Below are 19075 nucleotides of genomic sequence, written 5' to 3' on the forward strand. Positions count from 1 at the left end.
CACTAATGTGAAAATATATTTAATAGGAATATATACGTATAGCCTATATCAGATTGCATGCCGTTTTGGGGAGGGAGGTGGGGAAGAAGGGGGAGAAAAATTTAAAACTCAAAAACTTATCGAAATGATTGTTGATAAATCAAAATAAATTAATAAAAACGAAAAACAAAAAAAAGAACAAATCCTTTTACTAAGGGAATTTGTTCTGTGAAGTCTGGGTTCAGTCAAAGGGCTGTAGCCACACTCGAGGACCTAGAGGGCCACATATGGCCTTGAGGCTGCAGGTTTCCTACCTCTGGCTTAGGTTCTTAATGTTATTCTGAACTCCACATTTACTCTCACTCTGCATATTCATTCATTTGCTGCAATTCTTGCCACAATTCTTTTTGCAGCTATGCTTTTTTCTCATTTCATTCAGCTACCACTTTAGTAGTAACCTTTTTTACCTTTTGGGTAGATTTTGTATTAGTCTCCTAATTGACCTCCCAGCCTCAGGTTTCTCTTAATTGCATTCCATCCTCCGCATTGCTGCCAATGTGATTTTCCTTATGCACTTCTGACCCTGTAACTCCCCCACATAGTTAATTCTAGCAGTTCCCTATTGCTTTTAGGATAAAATATGCTCTTCTGTTTGGCACTTAAAGTCCTTTACAACCTATCCCCAATATATCTTTTCAGTCTCATTGCATATTACTTGTATCTTACCTTTTTACATAGTACAGTCTAGCCATACTGGCCTTCTTTCTGTTCCTCACACATGATTCTCCATACATTTGGCATCTGACTCTTCTCTATTCTTGGAATGTATTTTCTACTTTTCTCTGCTTCATAGAATCCTTCTCTCCATTCAAGATAGGTCATGCTCCACCTTCTTCATCAGAAGTTCTGTGAACTTTTAAAAAAATGTTTTGATAATGATTTTAATTTTATTGTTTTCTTTTGTAATCTTTTATGCATTTATGCATTAAGAGGTCTGTAGGCTTCAACAGACTGCCAAAGGGATCTGTGACACAAAAAAAAAGATTAAGAATCTCTTGTGTACATGAAGTTTTTCCTTATCTTAACTGCTAGAACTCTCCCTAATTACCTTGTATTTTATTTGTCTTTGTGTTCTCTAAATGTTTATATATATATTGTCTCTCCCTTTTGAAGATTATTTTATTATATTCTGGAGTAGGGATTATTATTTTTGTATTTGTATCCTTACAGTGTAGTACAATGCCTTAGACATAGTAAGAACTTAAGAAATGATTGTTGGTGCATGTGATTTGCAGTGACAGAATGCTCTTACTTATGGTTAAATGGTTTATTTAGCCTATTTTTGTTCAGTATTTGTACTAATTTCCGGCAGCATCTGTAAATCTTATGTCTTTATCCTTAATAAGATGTCTTTATTTAGTGAATGTTTCTTTCATTCAGTAGTTATTTGGTGCCTGTATTCACGGTACAGTTTTAGGTTTTGAGAGAGTTACAGGGATATATATATAAATTGGGGTAGCTACTTTTAGCTACTTCTGTTTTTGTTATGTTAAGAGTTGTTTTTGAGGTAATATTCCCCTTTCAGCACAAGACTACTTTTTTTACATTGGGATCAATTGATTAGCATTTAAAGTCTTCATATTTTAAAAAATGAGTTGAATCCTTAAATTGCATTAGAAATAATTTATTTTATATAGCAATAGAAAATATAGTTAAGTGCTTGTTGCTGTACTTGTTCTAGGATACACATGTGGAAAAACGATGAGGAGTAGTAGTTGACTATGAAGGAGTTAGAATATTAATCTGTATTTATTAGTGAGTAATTCGTAATCTTTCTTCTACATTCTTTGTATGTTGATCTCCCCTTAAAATCTCCCTCTACCCCCCACCCCCTCCCAGTCTAATACTGTAATGTGTAACAATGCTTGGTAATCTTAACTGAAAGTTGTACCACAAAACTATTATGTGATGACTCTCAAGATATTAGCTTAGGTGTCTTATGAAGGAAATGTGAAGATTTGGGATCTAAAGTTGGGATCTAAAAATCACATGAAAAATTTGAATTGAATTATATCATGATAAATATTATAATATATATGATAAATATATAGGGCACACTATCTTAAGGCTTCAGGATAAAAATAAAACAATTTTACCTGGCTGAAGATTTTTTGTTCATTTGAGAATGAGATTTTTAAAAGTTGTTATCTATCACAAAATATAATTCTACAAAGCATTTCGATCACAGCTACTGTTTTTTCCCCAGTGGAAGAGACTTCATATCTTAAATATCTGACTTAACAATTCCTTGAAAGAGCATGTCTGTCAAATACAGAAATGTTTGTGAAATTGACAATTTACACTATGCAAGATGTATACTTCTCTTCACCAAATAATAGTGCTTTGACAAGACCTAGTAATTATTGTTATTTTATGAGGGTTTTAGAGCAAGGAAAGTTATTAGTAACATTTCCTTATTCAGTTGAATTCTGTAGCATCAGCCTCAAGGAATGGTTCTTTTCCGTTTTTTTGCTTGGTCACTTTTTGTAATGCTTTATGGTCTCCAAAGTGTTTTCTTCATAATAATCTTATTATGCGAGTGTTGATTTCTCCATGTTATACTTGAGGAAACTGAGCCCAGGGGGTGTTAGGGACTTGCATTGTCATCACACAGCTTAGGAAGTCTCAAAACCACAGTATGAACCCAATTATTCTAACTCAAATTTAATTCCATTTCCTTTTACTCCATCAAACTAGGGTAGTTCCCAGTTTCCTGATATATTACCCATATTACTTACCTATATATCTTAGGCAGGTTGTGATATCAGGTTAGAAAAGCCATATTAGCAGGAAAAGAAAACAAGGAAGAAAAATATTATTTGCTTTTTAGGATAGCTTCAGGTTCAATAAATGCTTTTCTGAAAAAAATGTTTAAATATTATCATAATCTTCTTCTAATTGTAGTTTATAGGCAAGCAATAAATAGCAAGATGTTTGAGATGGATATGAAAATTGCTGCAATGCATGTAAAGAGAAGGCAGCTTCATCAACTCCTACCTAATCATGTGCTTCAGAAAAAGAAAAAGGTAAATTTAGAAATAACTAACAAAAGCATTAATGAAACATCATTATTAAATATTTAGGATTCTCAGTTAACAAAGGTAATAGGGGAGTGTACAATATGAAATGGGCCATATGAATTTTTAAATCTTCTGTTAGGTTGCATTGTACTAATAAACTCTTGGTGTACTTCTGCTTCAAGAAGATAAACTTTATGCATGTATTCTTTTCAGGCAGAATTTGTTATAGCCATCTCTGCTTTATTTCTTTCCAAATTATACAAATCTAGAGGAAGTGATATTTGTCTGAATGTTGATTTTTGGGCAACTTAGTTATTTGACATATATTGGTGTCAGTATGAAAATTATAGTAAAACATATTGAAATGCAATTTAAAATTTTTTCTGCCATGTAAAAACTTTGAAATTATCTGGATTTAATTGTATATACCACAGCTAAATGTTAGTTCATATTATTAATCTGTGTAATCAGTAAGTGATTGGCTTGTCTTTTAAACTGATGAGTTTTTTAATTCCAGGAAATCTTCAGATGTTAATAAAACAAAATGTTAGAACTGAATGCTTATTTACTGTTACCCCAAGGGTTTCATGTTCCTTACGTGTAAACACAAATACTGCCTCTTATGAAATGGATTATTACATGTTAGTATAGTTGATGCGCATAAACAATGATAAATGTATTTGGGTATTTATAAAATTTGCACTTAAAGCTAAATATGTATGTCTACATAATATATAAATACATATATAATAGGTTAAATCCATTAACACCAGAATGTTTATGTATCTATATATGTGTATATATCCTTGCTTTATTTTTAGAGTATGAGTTCAGTTTCTTATTTCTACTCTTAATTGTTTATAAATTCTGAAGCTTAATACGTATTTACTTTTTTATGGTTAATTTTTTACCTTGAGATTGACATTGATCAATCTACAAGAACTCATTAAGAGTATTGTCAAGAGACCACTTAAGTTCACTGGAAATTTAACTTTTTTTTTATTAATTTATTTTGATTTATCAATAATCATTTCCATATGCTTTTGAGTTTAAAATTTTTTCCCCTTTCCCATCACCCTCCCCAAGATGGCTTACAATCTGTTATAGGCTATACATATACATTCCTATTAAACATATTTTCACATTAGTGTCAGATGTAAGAATTAGAACCAATAGGAGGAGCCACCAGAAAGAGGAAACAAAACTCAACAGAAGAGGAAAAAAAAAAAACAGCAAATAGTATGCTTTGATCTGCATTCAAATTTCCATAGTTCTTTCTTTGGATGTGGATAGCATTTTCCATCACAAGGCTTTTGGAGATGTCTTAGATCCTTGTATTGCTGGGAAGGGTTAAGTTTCATAATTTCAAAAAACTGAATGAACATGATAGTCCAATATCTTGAAGAAAAATTGTTTTTATATTTTTATTAATGATCTATCATTAAATGGCTCACATTTAAATCTGTAGAAATCTCAACATGTGAAAATAAAAGTTAATGTCTGAAGTTTTAACTTTTAATTCCAAGATTCCTGTTGTCTTTATTTTTATTAAATAGTAGAGTTTATTTCTTACTCTTACTCTTTTGTAATGTATTCTGTTGTAGTAACCAGAAGAGCAACTTAGTAATAGTATTAAGTAAAGTCGTAGCTATGAAAAGACCTGGGTTAAAATTCTGTTCCTGAGACTTATTAATCATTTGACCCTGGTTAAATCACTTAACTCTCAGGACTTTAGGTAACTTCTCATGATTTACCTGGAATTGCTCATAATATTGAAATCACAGATCTTTTCCATGTCTGTGAATGCAGTTATTAATGTACATCCTTAAATCCCAAAGCTTTAAGTGCTGCTTTATATCATGAATACATTTTATAATTTTAACGTATGAAAAAATTGTGTTTCAAAAGTTTAATGTGACCAAAATGGTAATTAGGTGATATTTACAAATTTTATTTATAGAAGTGTGTTTGAAATGCCACTTATTAATCATCTCTTAGTGTCTTTCATAAGATAGAGATGTGTGATTCATTGTGTCATTGGTTGCAGCATTCATCAGAAGTTCGATTGACAGCTCTGAATGATAGCAACCTAGACTTGTCTATGGATAGTGACAACAGCATGTCTGTGCCTTCTCCTACCAGTGCTATGAAGACCAGTCCATTGAATAGTTCTGGCAGCTCTCAGGGGTAAGACAAGAAAAGATAGTAGGTATTCATGTACTAATCACTGAAGAGTAGACATGACCTCTCTAGATAATACCAAATGCTAAGCGGGGGGGATACAAATGACATGAGAAACAAGGTCTATGCTGCAAAATTCCTTAAGTGCTGGAGGGATGCAAAGGAAATGGGGTTAAGGCTGTCCTCATGGGTCAGTAAGTCTTTTGAACTGTGCCATGTATCATGTAAAGAGAGTTTTAATAATTGAGAAGCCTTTTTCATATTCTTAAGTTTCAGTTAAAGAAACATTAAGGTAGTTGTGAGCTTTTTTTTTTAAAATCACATTTTTTGGGGTGATGTTCATGTTTGTTAACTGAATCAAGCCAAAACTTGTATATAAAGTATGATTGGAGGTAGTAATGGGTTCCACTTTGAAAAGTAGCTTGTGCAAATGTATTGACTTATCTTATACTACTCTTTGTGCATTAGCAGAAACAGTCCTGCTCCAGCTGTAACGGCAGCATCTGTGACCAACATCCAGGCAACTGAGGTTTCTGTGCCACAAGTAAATTCCAGTGAAAGCTCAGGGGGTAAGGAAACTCACTTTGTCTGTAATATGAAGGTGTGACATTATAACTTTAATTATGATTTTAAATGGCTTATGGCTATAGTGTTTTTGAAAAAAAAATAATATTGTATAACTAACTTTTAAAAGTATTCCTAGATTTAATTCAGAGGCACAGAAGAAACCTTTATGTGGGATCTCTGGCTTTAGTATTGTTTGATGTGTTTTTATTTCTACTGTAGGTACTTCAAGTGAAAGCATTCCTCAAACTGCCACACAGCCAGCCATTTCTCCACCACCAAAGCCTACTGTCTCCAGAGTTGTTTCCTCAACACGTCTGGTAAACCAACCACCAAGACCTTCAGGAAACACAACAACAAAAGTACCTAATCCTATCGTTGGAGTCAAAAGGACATCTTCACCACATAAAGAAGAGAGTCCCAAGAAAACCAAAACAGAAGAGGTATTTTATATTTTTTAAGTCAAATTAATCATTCATCAATGTTTTTATGAATGCTTTGGAAATTATGGCTAAATCATGGTTACCATTTGTGTATCAGAGAAGTAGTAAAGTAGGTTTTAGTGAGGGGAAGAAAGTTTAGATAGCCAGGACTTTTAATAGTTGTAACATCTGGGATATTCTGGGTTATAGCCTATTGTGTGGAAGTAAAACAGGCTATGGAATCAGAGGCTATGGGCTCAAATACTACCTCTGATTCTTATTACCTTTGTGAATCCTGGGTAAATCAGGTAGCCTTCCTGGACTTTGGCTTTCTTATTTATGAAATGAGGAAATTGTCCTAGAAGCCCTCTAAGGTTCCTTCCAGCTCTAGATCCATGATGTCATCATCTCTCCATCTATTCTTCCTAAAAGCCTCTCTCTTCCCTGATAGCGGGCCTCATTGACCATGAATGAATGAAGAAAAGTATTTACTTTGCACTTACTTGCACTAAGCACTGGAAATATAAATACAAAAGCAAAGGCTGCCCATGCCCTCAAAGAGTTTACATATTAATGGGGAAGACCTGCTCATGCTGGGGAGTGGTGGCCAGGGAAGGGGAGTTACAGTCTGGTAAGATAAAAATAAGATAAATGTAACACTAGGACATTCAAATTTGAATTCCAATACTTAGTCTGTATTGTGTAATTTAGAAATTATATGGTCTTGTTTTGATGTCTTGTGTCCCCAGGTAAACTATAAACCATTAAAGGGCAAGACTGCCTTTCACTCAGTTCTTTGGTCTTCAGTGTTCCAGTGGTTAACATAGTGCTGAATACCTTTTACTTAGTAAATTACATGTTGGTTGTTTTTTTGATAGCTAGCTTCTTCTAAGGTGGACAGTGCTCTTCAGTTTGCTACAGCAAAAAAAGAGGTTTTGTATTCTGTCATAGTATTTTGTATAGGCGTTCAGTACACATTTAATTGACAAAAGGAGCAGTTGCAAAGTTTTATAAAATAATAGCTGGAAGGAAACATGAAGAAGTGTCTGTTTTACATCTTTGCCTTTAATTTTTTCTAGCAGCTCTTTCTATTATAACCAGAAATTCAGTTAGAATAGTAATTCTCAGCTATGTCCCTGACTTATGTTTTCCTGTTTTCTTTGTTGTGGAACTTTTGAAAGAAAAAGTACCTATCTCAACCTCTGAATCCATTTCTGGCTAGTCAGAAAATTTAAGTCTTAGCCCAAAGTATTTTTAAAGATGTAGTATAGGACAGTCCTCTTTAACTAATCACTAATGAATAAGAAGTTATATTAGGAAAATAATTTCCAAAATCTAGGGAGCATACTCCCCCCCCCAAGATGCTTTAATAGAATGTATTTGGAGGTTGAAAATCTAAACTTAAATCACATCATTGCTTTTTACTATTTGTGTATGATATCAATTAAATCACTTCCTTTCTCTGGGTCTCATTTTCACACCTATAAACCTGAGGTCGGACTAGATGATATATAGGCTCCCTTCTAAAGCTAATTACAGCTGAAAGGAATTTATTCTACTTTATTTGTTTATTCCAACCAACTCAATGTATGAAGAAACTGAGGCCCAGGTAAGTTAGTGACTTACACAAAGTTCCACAATTAGTATGTATTAGAAGCTGTATTCGAACTCAGTTCCTCTGAATCCAGATTTTTTACTGTTTTATGCATGCTATCTCCTTATTGCAACTATATTTTGATTTGTAAGATTTTTATATTCATTTTAAAAGGTCTTCTGCTTTGGTTTAAACTAATTTTCCTCTGCCTTTAAAAAAAAAAAGCTTTTCCTTTGAATTTGTTCATGGTACTAAAATTGTGATAGTTTATGGCATGATTTTTTGATGAAAGAAAATGACATCTAAATTAATTTTTTTTTTTAATGAGGCAATTGGGGTTAAGTGAGAGTCACACAGCTAATGAGTGTTATGTGTCTGAGGCCTGATTTGAATTCAGGTCCTCCTGACTCCAGGGCAGGGACTCTATCCACTCTGCCACCTAGCTGCCCCTAAATTAAATCTTTTTAAGCTACTCTTTCTTGAAAACAAACAAACAAACAAACAAACAAACAAACAAACAAACAAATAAATAAATCTGGGGCTGGAGAGAGGTGAAAAAGAATTATCTGGTCACTTGCATTTTTAAAAACCTTTGAATATTTTTAGTTTCACATAATAGTTTACAACTGTTGAGTATATAATAGTGACACATTTCTACAGTCTGAAATCTATGAAGAGAGGAACAAATCCCTCCCCATTTAGGCTTGGTTGATTAAATTTTTCCCAAGGTGTTAATGTTTATTGCTCATAAATGAGCCAGAAAAAAATAGTTCAGTGATTTTTTTTTCTTAAAAGTTCAGAAGCATTGGGTCTAAGTCATCTAGGATTGATTAGAAGAAAGAAGTTTTTTATATTATTTGTTGTATTTTATTATAAAGTTGAGCTAATTTTGACTTCTTTGCCTTTTTTATCAAAGACCGGTTATTTATGGATATTTATTTTTGCAGCTATCTTTTTATGCAACTGGAATATTTACATAAAATAGATGTGGCTTTTCTCAAATTCTCTTTGTACTAGTAATTACACATTTAATTCTTGTTTTAATAGAGAATTTTTTAGAAATTGCTTTTAGAAATAGTAACAATATCTTTTAAATCAGAATTCACATCTTAAGTCAATTGAAACACTTCATTAAGTATTTTATAGAAGCCAAAGCATGAGTTGATAAATTATTCTGAACTTGTTCTATTTTTGTCATTGAAGCTTTTTTCCTTTTTCTTTTCTCTGTTTTTTAAATAGCAGGATGAGACAAGTGAAGATGCCAACTGTCTTGATTTGATTGAACATGATAAACAGGAAACTAAGGTATGCTATTTTACTCTATGTGTAAAATAGTGCTACCCAAAGTCTCACAGAGCTAGAATATGTATCTTCTTGTTAGATGACAGGGTTTCATTCTACTTGCTACCCTCTGCAATTAACTTTCCTTTTTTTTTTCTTCCCTTTTTGTAACCAAAGTAACAGTTCCTTTTAGCCCGGTGAAAACTTGGTCTGGGGTTTGCTGTGGAGATGGAAATGTTCGTGTCTTTGTGCATTTCTGTTGTTACACCGCAGTACATTACAAATAATTAAGATTTAGTAGTAAAACTTGAAGGCTGTGAAATCTATTGTTCTGTTGACTCTGAATAACAATTTTTTCCTTCACTTCTGTCTCTAGCGCTTTATTATGGGAGTTAAAGAAAATACCAGTTTTATGGAGCACTTGCTGAAAAACTGCTTAACTTTTTTCTCTACATAGCATATGGTTTTGCTCTAATTTCTTTAACCAATTGCTCATTTTGGACTTGTATGTAAATCCAACAAAAGTTTTTGGAAGATTTTTTCCCCTCCTTTTCACCCAGAAGTGCTTTACTTCTATATTCTATTCTGCTAATTATTATCTCAGTACTCGTTTATAATGTTCCAGTACTGATTTATGTGTGTGTGTACACACACACACACACACACACACACACACACACACACACACAGAGAGGTTTATTTACATTTCATTGCCTGATTGAATCACACCAAGTTGGAGGGTCATTGAAGATCTTGAGATATTTTGCTGTGATATAAAATGACATAAATGGAGTATTTGAGTCAGAAAAAATAGCTTATAAGAAAAACCTTGATTGTATTTAGTTATATAATATTTAGCTTAGTTTTTTTTTTTTTTTAAAAACATCTCTTCTTGTTGGAATCCTAGGCAGGATTCTAACCTACCTAGTTTATGGTGCTCTTTATTAAAGTACAAAAATCCAGTGATACTCTCATTTAAAAATTAACACCTCCCCCCTCCCCCTCTTTAGGAACAACTTGATACAGAAACAAGTACAACTCAATCTGAAACTCTTCAGACAGCGGCTCCTCTGTTGGCTGCTCAGGTACTAAAGCAAGTAGAGTTGGGGTTTTTTTTAATGTTCCTAAGATGAGTAAGGCTTCAGGAATAATAACAGTGCTTATGAAATTAAATGTTTTAAAATCAATTGTGTGAAAGTGATTTATTCAACTAATATGAGTTTTTTGAGCAGGCTGAAGACAATTAAGGGACTAAATTTGGCCAGACCTTTTCTTTTTTAGTGTGTAAAGATGCTGACTCATCTCTTTAATAGTAGTTACTTGATAGTACAAGAATTTGCATTACAGGCCAAAGGATAAGATTACAACTTTATTTGAAATATGTAATTCTTTGTCATTTTGCATGTTTGACTTTTAATTTGTACCTGCTACCCACTTCTGTTGCTAGTTAACCTAAGTATTTTTTTCTTGACCAAATAATATTTCACTGTGTTCATTTTAATGCTTTGTAGCAGAGGTACTCTTGGATCCTTGTGTGTTAACTTTCAAATAAAAGACTTGTGTGCAAAATGGAAATACATGCAAAAATGAGAAAGAAAAATGTATGATCTAGTAAGAAATGAATTGTACAGTTTTTGTTTGTGATTAGAATGATTGAAGTAAAAAGGATAGCTCCTCTGTAGCATGCAAATAATTATCTTTAAACATAATTTTTTACTGCTCCCTCCAGCAGCATTTTCTTGTATGTTTTATGAATACTGCTTTGCACACTGATTAGTGAACTTTATTTTTTCTTTTTAAATGATCACTATTTTAACTTGAATTCTTTTGAATTAGAAACAGCACTAAGATGTCCTGCTCACTCTTTGCTGCAAGTGAAGTATTTTTCTGAAACTTTAAATCTGGTGGACATGTGAAAATTAAAACCTTTCTAACTAAGTTTTCAAATATTGCATAAAAATGTCACTTTCTTGCTTAACCTAAGAACATTTCTATTCATTTGCACAGAAGGTATGCAGAATTTGATTTCAGGAAATTTGACAAACCCCTCAAAAAGCAAATCTATATAACCTGCCTAGTGCTTACTCTTGTTAAATTCTATAATCAATCACCAAGTATTTATTAAGCACTTAATACGCGCCGAAGCAATGTACTACGTTCTGAGGAAACAAATACAAAAATAGAAGCATTCTTTGCTCTTAGGGAGTGTATAGTCTATTGGGGGAGACATTATGTATATGTCATCATTCGTTATTCTTGTTTTGACTTTATTTTCTTCCCAAATGCCTTATCATTAAATATTTTAAACATATAGGATGAAATACTTATGAGGGGAAATAAATCAGTTACTTTGCTTTAGAAATTTTTCTTGTTCTTATGAGAACTTATCCTAAGACTTTTCTTAGCTCTGTCATGACTAGCATATCCTCGATTACCATGTGACATTACAGGCTAAGGAAATGTTCTTTCCACTGAGGAGAAATATTAAATAAGATAAGGATATACATATCTTTTCTTTTGTGGTATTTTCATAGATGAGAAGTAATATTTGGTTGTGACTTTTATAAAGTTAAAAATTTTTATTATTATGTTCACAAAGGCAGCCCTAAATTCATCTGAAACAATACTAGTAAATAGCATTTTTATTTTTTTGTGGTTTGAAAACATATCTACTGAGGAATCTTGCACTTTTGCTAGTAACAAATATAAATTTATAGTGATTTAAAGTAGCTTTTTAAAAATCATTGGTGGGAAGGGAAAGAACAAAACTTCCCTGAAACTTGAATAAGATTAGGAAACAAGCATACGGGTTGTCATGTATAATTTATAATATGAAACATGGATATTGAAATGAATCTCCTGTCCCTAAAAGGAAGCTCTGTGAAACTCAGATTATAGTTGGTGATTCAACTGGGTGTGAGGCTTTCTTTTTTTAACTTGATGCTCCTTTGAAGTCAACTTCACTTTGAAAATGTTCATATTAAATTGTGTACATTTTATATGTTATTTACATTCTACATATATCCCAGATATGTCCATATGTAATTTTGCATATTTAGTACTTCTATTATGATTATTAAACTACATTTTGAATACCTGCATTGGGGTTATAAAACATTTATTTTTACTATGATGAGCCAGCATTCATCCAATTGATAGTAAGTGAAAAGTTGATACTTAAACATTGAAAAGTTACATAGCTTTCAACAATGTTGTTATTTTCACCTTCTTTCTCAGAAAACATCCAGTACAGACCTTTCAGATATCCCTGCTCTCCCTGCAAATCCTATTCCTGTTATCAAGAATTCAATAAAACTGAGATTGAACCGGTAAAAACAACCTCAGGGGTCCATAAACAATATCTGCCAACTCAACCTGTTGTCTTCTAATGCTAAAAAGGAGAATGGAGGGTGCAAGACTAGACATGACTGAAAATGGATTTAGGTTTATTTGGTGAACCTCCCTTACTGGGCTAATCAGCACTTGATCGAAAGTCCAGGTTAGTATGTGAAGCCAGGAGTACTATTAGTAATGTGTTAGCAACAGTTGCATTAACTATTTCAAAGGATTACTGCCTTTAAAAGAAAAAAAAAAGGAGGAAAAAACCTCATGTTATATTTGTATCCATATATAACATCTGATTGGATTTCTGTTTGATGCATTGTTTGAAAAATTTGCAATACAAACTGGCATAAGAATTCCTTATATTGATGATGCACTTTTATGTATTTTTTATTAGAAAGTAGAACTAATTTTTAGATCTTGAGCTTGATGCATTTTTATTTTTTCCTGAAGTTCATCATTATTCAATAAATTGGATAACATTGTACAGTGGTTATACTATTGTACTTGAGACAACGGATGAGGGTACATCTAATTCAGTCCCATTGAAGTAGCCATAACCTTTGAAAATGAAATGTTAAATCTTGGAGTATGTGACAAATTAAAAGAATAATTGGGAAATAGTTGGTTTTGAATGGGACATGATTAAGAAGTAGTGTATTGGTTTTATTTATAAAGTTTTATAGTACATACAAATCAGCGATCAAACAAGCAAATATTTTTTCCTTTGAGCTAACAAAGCTCCATTCTTCTCCCTTGCCTTCAGTCTTTTCTCTTTGAAAACAGCTTTTGTTCCTTTTTTCAGTTTGTATGTGCACAATAGGAATAATTTCATCAAAAATTAATGCCAGTATTTACTTAAGCCATGATGTGAAACAAACCACCCTGTGGTCACGTGGCACAAAACACCAAATTTTGGTCTTACATGCTTCAAACTTTTGGGTGACTAAGTGGTGCCTGTAAAGCATAACATCTCTTGGGATGGCCATTTGATCACTAACATAAAAAGTTTTGTATGTACACTCCATAGATTTCCTGCTGCAAGCCAAGTAAAACATTTCAAATTTTGAACATAAAGGCAAAGCTATTTTCTCCAAGAATTTAAAAACTAATTTTTATTTTTAGATGGCTCACCAAAAATTGCCAGTAAATTTTAGATAGAAAAAAGCATACTTTAAAAAATCATTTCTAGCAAGCACTTGACATCTAGTCAACTCTCTTTACTCCTTTTTGTTTTATTCTTCAGTCCTATCAAAAAGATTTAGGAGATCCTTACTTTAAAAGGAATTTTAAAATCGTTCCTGATTGCAACAGAATACCAGTATCTAGAAAATGTGAGGGATACCAGATGTAGATAGCAAACTTAAAACTTAGTTACTTATTCTTAATCTGGGGGGAAAAAAAGCAAAACCAACAAAAACCTTCCCATATTTTCTGATTAGCATGTTTTATGAATCCCCCATTGTGCTCCATCTTATTACATGTGCATTTTTCATGTTAAACTGCAATTACTTACACTCTTCCACTGTCCTTCTAAATTAATTTTATGAAGTTGGAGTGTAGTTTCTTTTTCCCCTTAGGCTATGCAGTAATTGAGGCTTTCTTTTCACCATTTCTTTAAGATGTCTAGTATACGATATTTCTATTTCCCTTATCTTCTGCCCTGTGCAGCCACCTTGCCCTCCCTTTCTACCACCTATGAAAAGATGATTATACTAACAGTTGAAGCGTACAAGGTGTCTGTGTATTTTGTGTAGCTATGGAGTTTAGATCGAAATTGCCAGGCACAAATTTAGTCTTGTCATTTTGTTTACACATTGGGGAAAATAAAATTCAGTTTATTAAATGTTTCATGTAACTGCACCCAAGTTTTTCCAAGCAGGAAACTTGGAATTTTTCTGTATAGTGACTTTTTAATTCTAGTTTTCATAATCTGGAGATCAGACTGTTGCTTTCGCATGATGTATGTAGTGTCTCATGACTGGAGTTTGCTTTGTTTTATAGTATCTGTACTCCTTGTATTTTTCAAGAGCTATTTTGTAAACAGATGATGTATTTCTCCATTGAAAACACAATAAAAAACAGCACAATCCCACAGTTGCCTGATTTCTTTTGACTGAGTTAAATTACTTTTTTCTCTTTATTTTATATTAAATTTTGACTTAATTGCTTAATTGTTTACACTGGTATAAGATTTGTAGTAGTGCATAAAACAACATTACATGAAAGAGAATTTGTGTTTGCTGATCTTTAACATGTTAGATGTTTTATGATAGCTGCAGTCCTTTAGTGATTTTGTTGTGCCTGGGAAAATAGGGTTGTTAAAGGAAATCTGTCTTAATTCATATCTTACATTACTCGTCAGATATTTGTTTTCGACTATTCTGCTTCCTACATGTCAATGAAGAGTGTAGTTAATTGGGAGATTCACTTTAAAATAACCCATTACAAAAGCGTTATTCAGCCAGTGTTTATAGTCACTGGCTTCATTTTAAATAATCTTGATTTTTTTGAGGTAGCACTGTTGTTTTTCTTTGTCAGCAGGTGGCACTGTTGCTTTATTTTCAGCAGTGATTTCTGCTTTTTTTTTTAAAGCTTATAGACAGAAGCAGCTAGCAGAGTCCTGCATTTATTATTCATTATTTAAAAACTAGTTAGAGAGGCATACTTTCTTTTCTTTACAAGACACCAAATCATTTAACATTACCACTAAGTTCTTTTGGGTAAGGGGGAAGGATGTACTCCTGTTAGTGTTTTGTTAATTCAACTATTCTGCATAAGTATCCCAGGCTGCTTGTTCTAGGTTTTTTTTTTTTTTTGTTACAGGAAAGGATTGAATATTGTGCAAAAGCCTTTCTTATAAGTAAAAACACTCGAATATTCAAATTGGAAATTTAGAAATTAGAAATCACTTAAACTAAATATATATATAAATATGGTTAAAGGGCAAAAGTAATTGTAATTGAAACAGACTTGATTTTTGTGCTCTTTGTAGCTTAATCTCAACCAGTATATTAAATTGATTCTAACCACTTCTTTTGTAAGCCTATACAGAATTAGTCTTGTCATTATCTGTCTTCCAAATTGACTGGCACTTTTGGGATAGAGATTTTAAAAAAATACTGTATCTATGAATTTCAGTAAACTGACACTTGTCTTTTAATCGATTTAGTATGATACTCTTAAAGTAATGGAAAATTATGTGTTATGTGGAACAGGGTATATTCTAGAATATAGTTTTGCACCTTTCTAATTAAAACCTTTGTTTTTCTCTCCACACAGAAAAATGTTTAGAGTTCTTCGTAGCATTAATTCTGGCTGCACTCAAGGTGGCAATAAATGATCAGCAGCTCCAAGTAGTAATTGTCATATGAAAGGATAATCACTAAATATACAAACTTGTAGAACAAGCCCTGGAAATCTAAACCGTTAGAGCACTTAAATGCTTAACTTAAACAAAAACATAAACTGTTTACTTAAAAAGGCATTGAATAATCCTTTGCATATACTTTTGCTTATTTTACTCTTAATAAAAATGAACAGTACGAGGAAAATTAGTTGCCTGTTAGCTTGAATTGTATTTTGGCAGGGGGGGGTTTCCATTTCCCTTTCCTTTTCCCTTGTTCACCAACTTTCCCCTCTCCTGTTTAGTTACAGTGCTTTCCTAAGATGTAACAAAAAAATTGGTGCTATCTTTATTCAGGTTTGAACATAGTAAATGAAATAATAAGGGTTTTCAATTAGAATCATGAACTTCAGTTACATAGAGGCAAATGGTCTGCTTTAATTCCCTGGGATCACTGCCTCAAATATTTGCTGATTCAATAATTTACCCATATCTTACTGCATAATTATCAGACTAAAGTTCTTTTCAAAGTAATGTAATGCCCAAATTGGGATTAAATAATTGAGAACCGGGACAAATATTTCACTATATGAAGGAGTTGTGTTTCATTTTAGAAACAATTTCATGAACTTGAACATCGTTTCAACTTTTTTTTCCCTCCCTATGAGACATGCTTTTTGTCTCATCATTCTGGAAACATTGCTGCAACTAAACAAACCATACAAGTATTCTGTTCAAAGTGATGAAATTTTAAGTACCTTTCTTTTCTCATCCCTTTACAGTTCACAATCCTTCCCTTGAAAGAATGAGATTGAGGGAAAGTACAAGTTCGCATTTCAAAGGCCTTCATGTCCATGTGGAAAGATGATGTGCTAATTACTACACTTTTTGCTTTAATTATCCATAAAGACTTATTCCACAAAAAAAAAAAACACAAAACAAAACATAAAGCTTATTGTTTAGACGGTGGAAAATTATATCCACAAAAGTCACAAAGTACGGTTTGAAATGCACGGATTTGAAACAACTACTGGTTAAAATATTAACTTTTAAAATATACTTGCATGTAAATTTAAATGGTATTCAATTCAATAAGCATTTATTAAGTACCTAGTTGTGAAAATGGTCCCTGTCCATTTTGTTTGGGGAGCTTTAAATTTTAGTAATAGGGCAAAAGAGAGGTGTTTGCATTTAATAATGAATAAACTTTTGACCAACTAGTTTTTATGAGGATGTTCTTTTTTCTACTTTTTAAATTTAATAGTGTTGTTCTTAGATCCTAGGTTGGTACTATCAGGACAGGAACTTTTTGGTGGGGGTGAGGAGGATGTTAATTAAGGAGGAGAATTTGAACTGTGTGGATGAATTGACACATCTTTACACATTTGCCTGGTGCCCATTTTGTGACTGATAGCATTGTGTATTACATTTGTCCACTGAAGTTAGGAATGCAGTATGTGGTCTGGAAACAGGCCAGAACTAATAGGTCCATGTTAGAACTACCTTTAACCAAGGTTTCATTAGCTAGCATGGTACCATGCTCTAGCTCTCCGAACTAACCAGTTGAAGATTTGAAACAGCGTAATTTGTTATGTACCAGTACTTAATATTTAATTTTGAAAAACACCTAAGTTCATTTTTAGTAAAGTTCTAACTTTAAATAAAGATTGAAATATTTCTTAAAGTTTTTAATCTTATCAAATAGTGTTTTCAACAAAATTGTTCTGAAATTTAATTGTCTTAATAAATTTAAATAGGAAGCAGAGTAGAAGAGAAAAGAAGCCCTGGACAAAATCTGCCCTGTTTTTAAGTTGTTTTAGGTTGTCTAAAGGATAGGGAACGTTCAGATAAAAAGGATAATCTTCAAAGATTTTGTGCTTTAATTGTCTATTTGAATCACTTTTCATCTGAACTTGTGTCAAACAATAATAGGAATATCCATTTTTATAGCATTTTTCCCACAACATCCCTGTAGGGATAAGTGATGAGCAGTAGTACACTCGTTTTATAGCAGCCTCAGAAATTAAAAGGGATTTGACCAAGGTCAAATGTCTTAAGTGCAGAGCCAGGACTTGAATCCTAGTCTTCTGACTCAAATTCATTACAACACACTGCATTACAACACACTGAATTTGTAGATGTATGAATTTGTTTTCTGAACTATTTTAACATGCTTGATATATGTTACTAGTTCTTGAGGGTCCTCTAAAACAAAGGTGTTACATTCTCAGCCCATAAAACTCTGGAGTACTTCGTGAAATAGATAAAAATGTTAATTGGGAAATGTTTAACAAAATAAACAAAAACAATGCGACATGTTAATTTTTTTGTTTTCTAGGTCAACATGTGGTGGTATAATTTGATTTTGGCGCCATTACTCTAAAAGGCCTAGTTTTTCCCTCTATATCTCTGCAAGCTTTGGTTTGTTGTTTTTGGTTGCTTGTATTGGTCTAATGAAACTTTTTCATTGTTTGGTAGAAATGGCTAAGTTTATGTTTTTCATTTCTTTAATTGATTTTTCATTGATCTGGCCCTGTTTGTAGATTTGTTAAAACCAATCACTTCAATATCCAGTGTGTGCTTCTTGGTATTAAGATTTTATTCCTGAGGCATTTAAAAAACTTTATTTTTGGTATAAAACAGTGAATTACTTATTCATGCAGAATGGTATATTAGACCCCATATCTCTAATGCAACTTTTGAAATGAAAGTGCACAATGAAGCCAAGTTTTAAAGTCTTCAAAATTAATTTCCTCCTACTCTTAAAAATTAGTGGAAATTCAGAGCACTCTTAAATAAAGGCCTTAGGCATGAGAAAATGGATATGATTATTATAAAACAATTACTTGAAAGTCCTCAACTTCTTGCTTTATTTCTTATGGATGCTGTGTTTTTCCTGGCACAACACCCTCCTTACAAACTTTCGCACTGTATGGTGCCTGGTGCTATGTGATTTCCAGAAATCTGGCATGAGAATTGGTCCTTGTTTGCGTTTTCTATCTGCAGTGGAGCTGTTAATAAAGAGATTGATGATAAAGTTGTCGGAAAGAGACAGTTGGACAGAACTACTCCCTATGAATGACAGAGGCCATGATCTGCCTTCACAGCCAAGAAAACCGCCCCCAGCAGAGAGCCGACCGTGCCTGGACACTGTGCCAAGACTGTTAAAAGGAGCTCTTTTACACTATTAGCCTGCTACATGACATTTATTTATTTATTTTAAAATCTAGGCTCTCTTCACACTTTTTCATCGTTCAGTTTGACATGCTTTGAACAAATACATTTA

The 19075-nt window shown here is 32.7% G+C and overlaps 1 protein-coding gene across 6 annotated transcripts in view; it reads left to right on the forward strand.

The window, feature by feature from the left end:
* Nucleotides 1–14540, forward strand: part of PAPOLA (poly(A) polymerase alpha) — a 75266-nt gene extending 60726 nt beyond the window's left edge. The window contains exons 16-22 of one of the 6 annotated variants that reach the window (XM_027848982.1): nt 2944–3065; nt 5107–5246; nt 5709–5809; nt 6027–6247; nt 9060–9125; nt 10112–10186; nt 12339–14540. In XM_027848982.1, the coding sequence (XP_027704783.1) occupies nt 2944–3065; nt 5107–5246; nt 5709–5809; nt 6027–6247; nt 9060–9125; nt 10112–10186; nt 12339–12434 (821 nt within the window). In that variant the 3' untranslated portion in view covers nt 12435–14540. The remainder of the gene's footprint in view (nt 1–2943; nt 3066–5106; nt 5247–5708; nt 5810–6026; nt 6248–9059; nt 9126–10111; nt 10187–12338) is intronic. The other 5 variants (XM_027848984.1, XM_027848983.1, XM_027848985.1 and 2 more) reach the window with 5 other exon arrangements.
* Nucleotides 14541–19075: the final 4535 nt, after the last annotated feature.

Source organism: Vombatus ursinus, unplaced genomic scaffold (assembly GCF_900497805.2).
Source record: "Vombatus ursinus unplaced genomic scaffold, bare-nosed wombat genome assembly UNPS02007284.1, whole genome shotgun sequence".
Classification (NCBI taxonomy): domain Eukaryota; kingdom Metazoa; phylum Chordata; class Mammalia; order Diprotodontia; family Vombatidae; genus Vombatus; species Vombatus ursinus.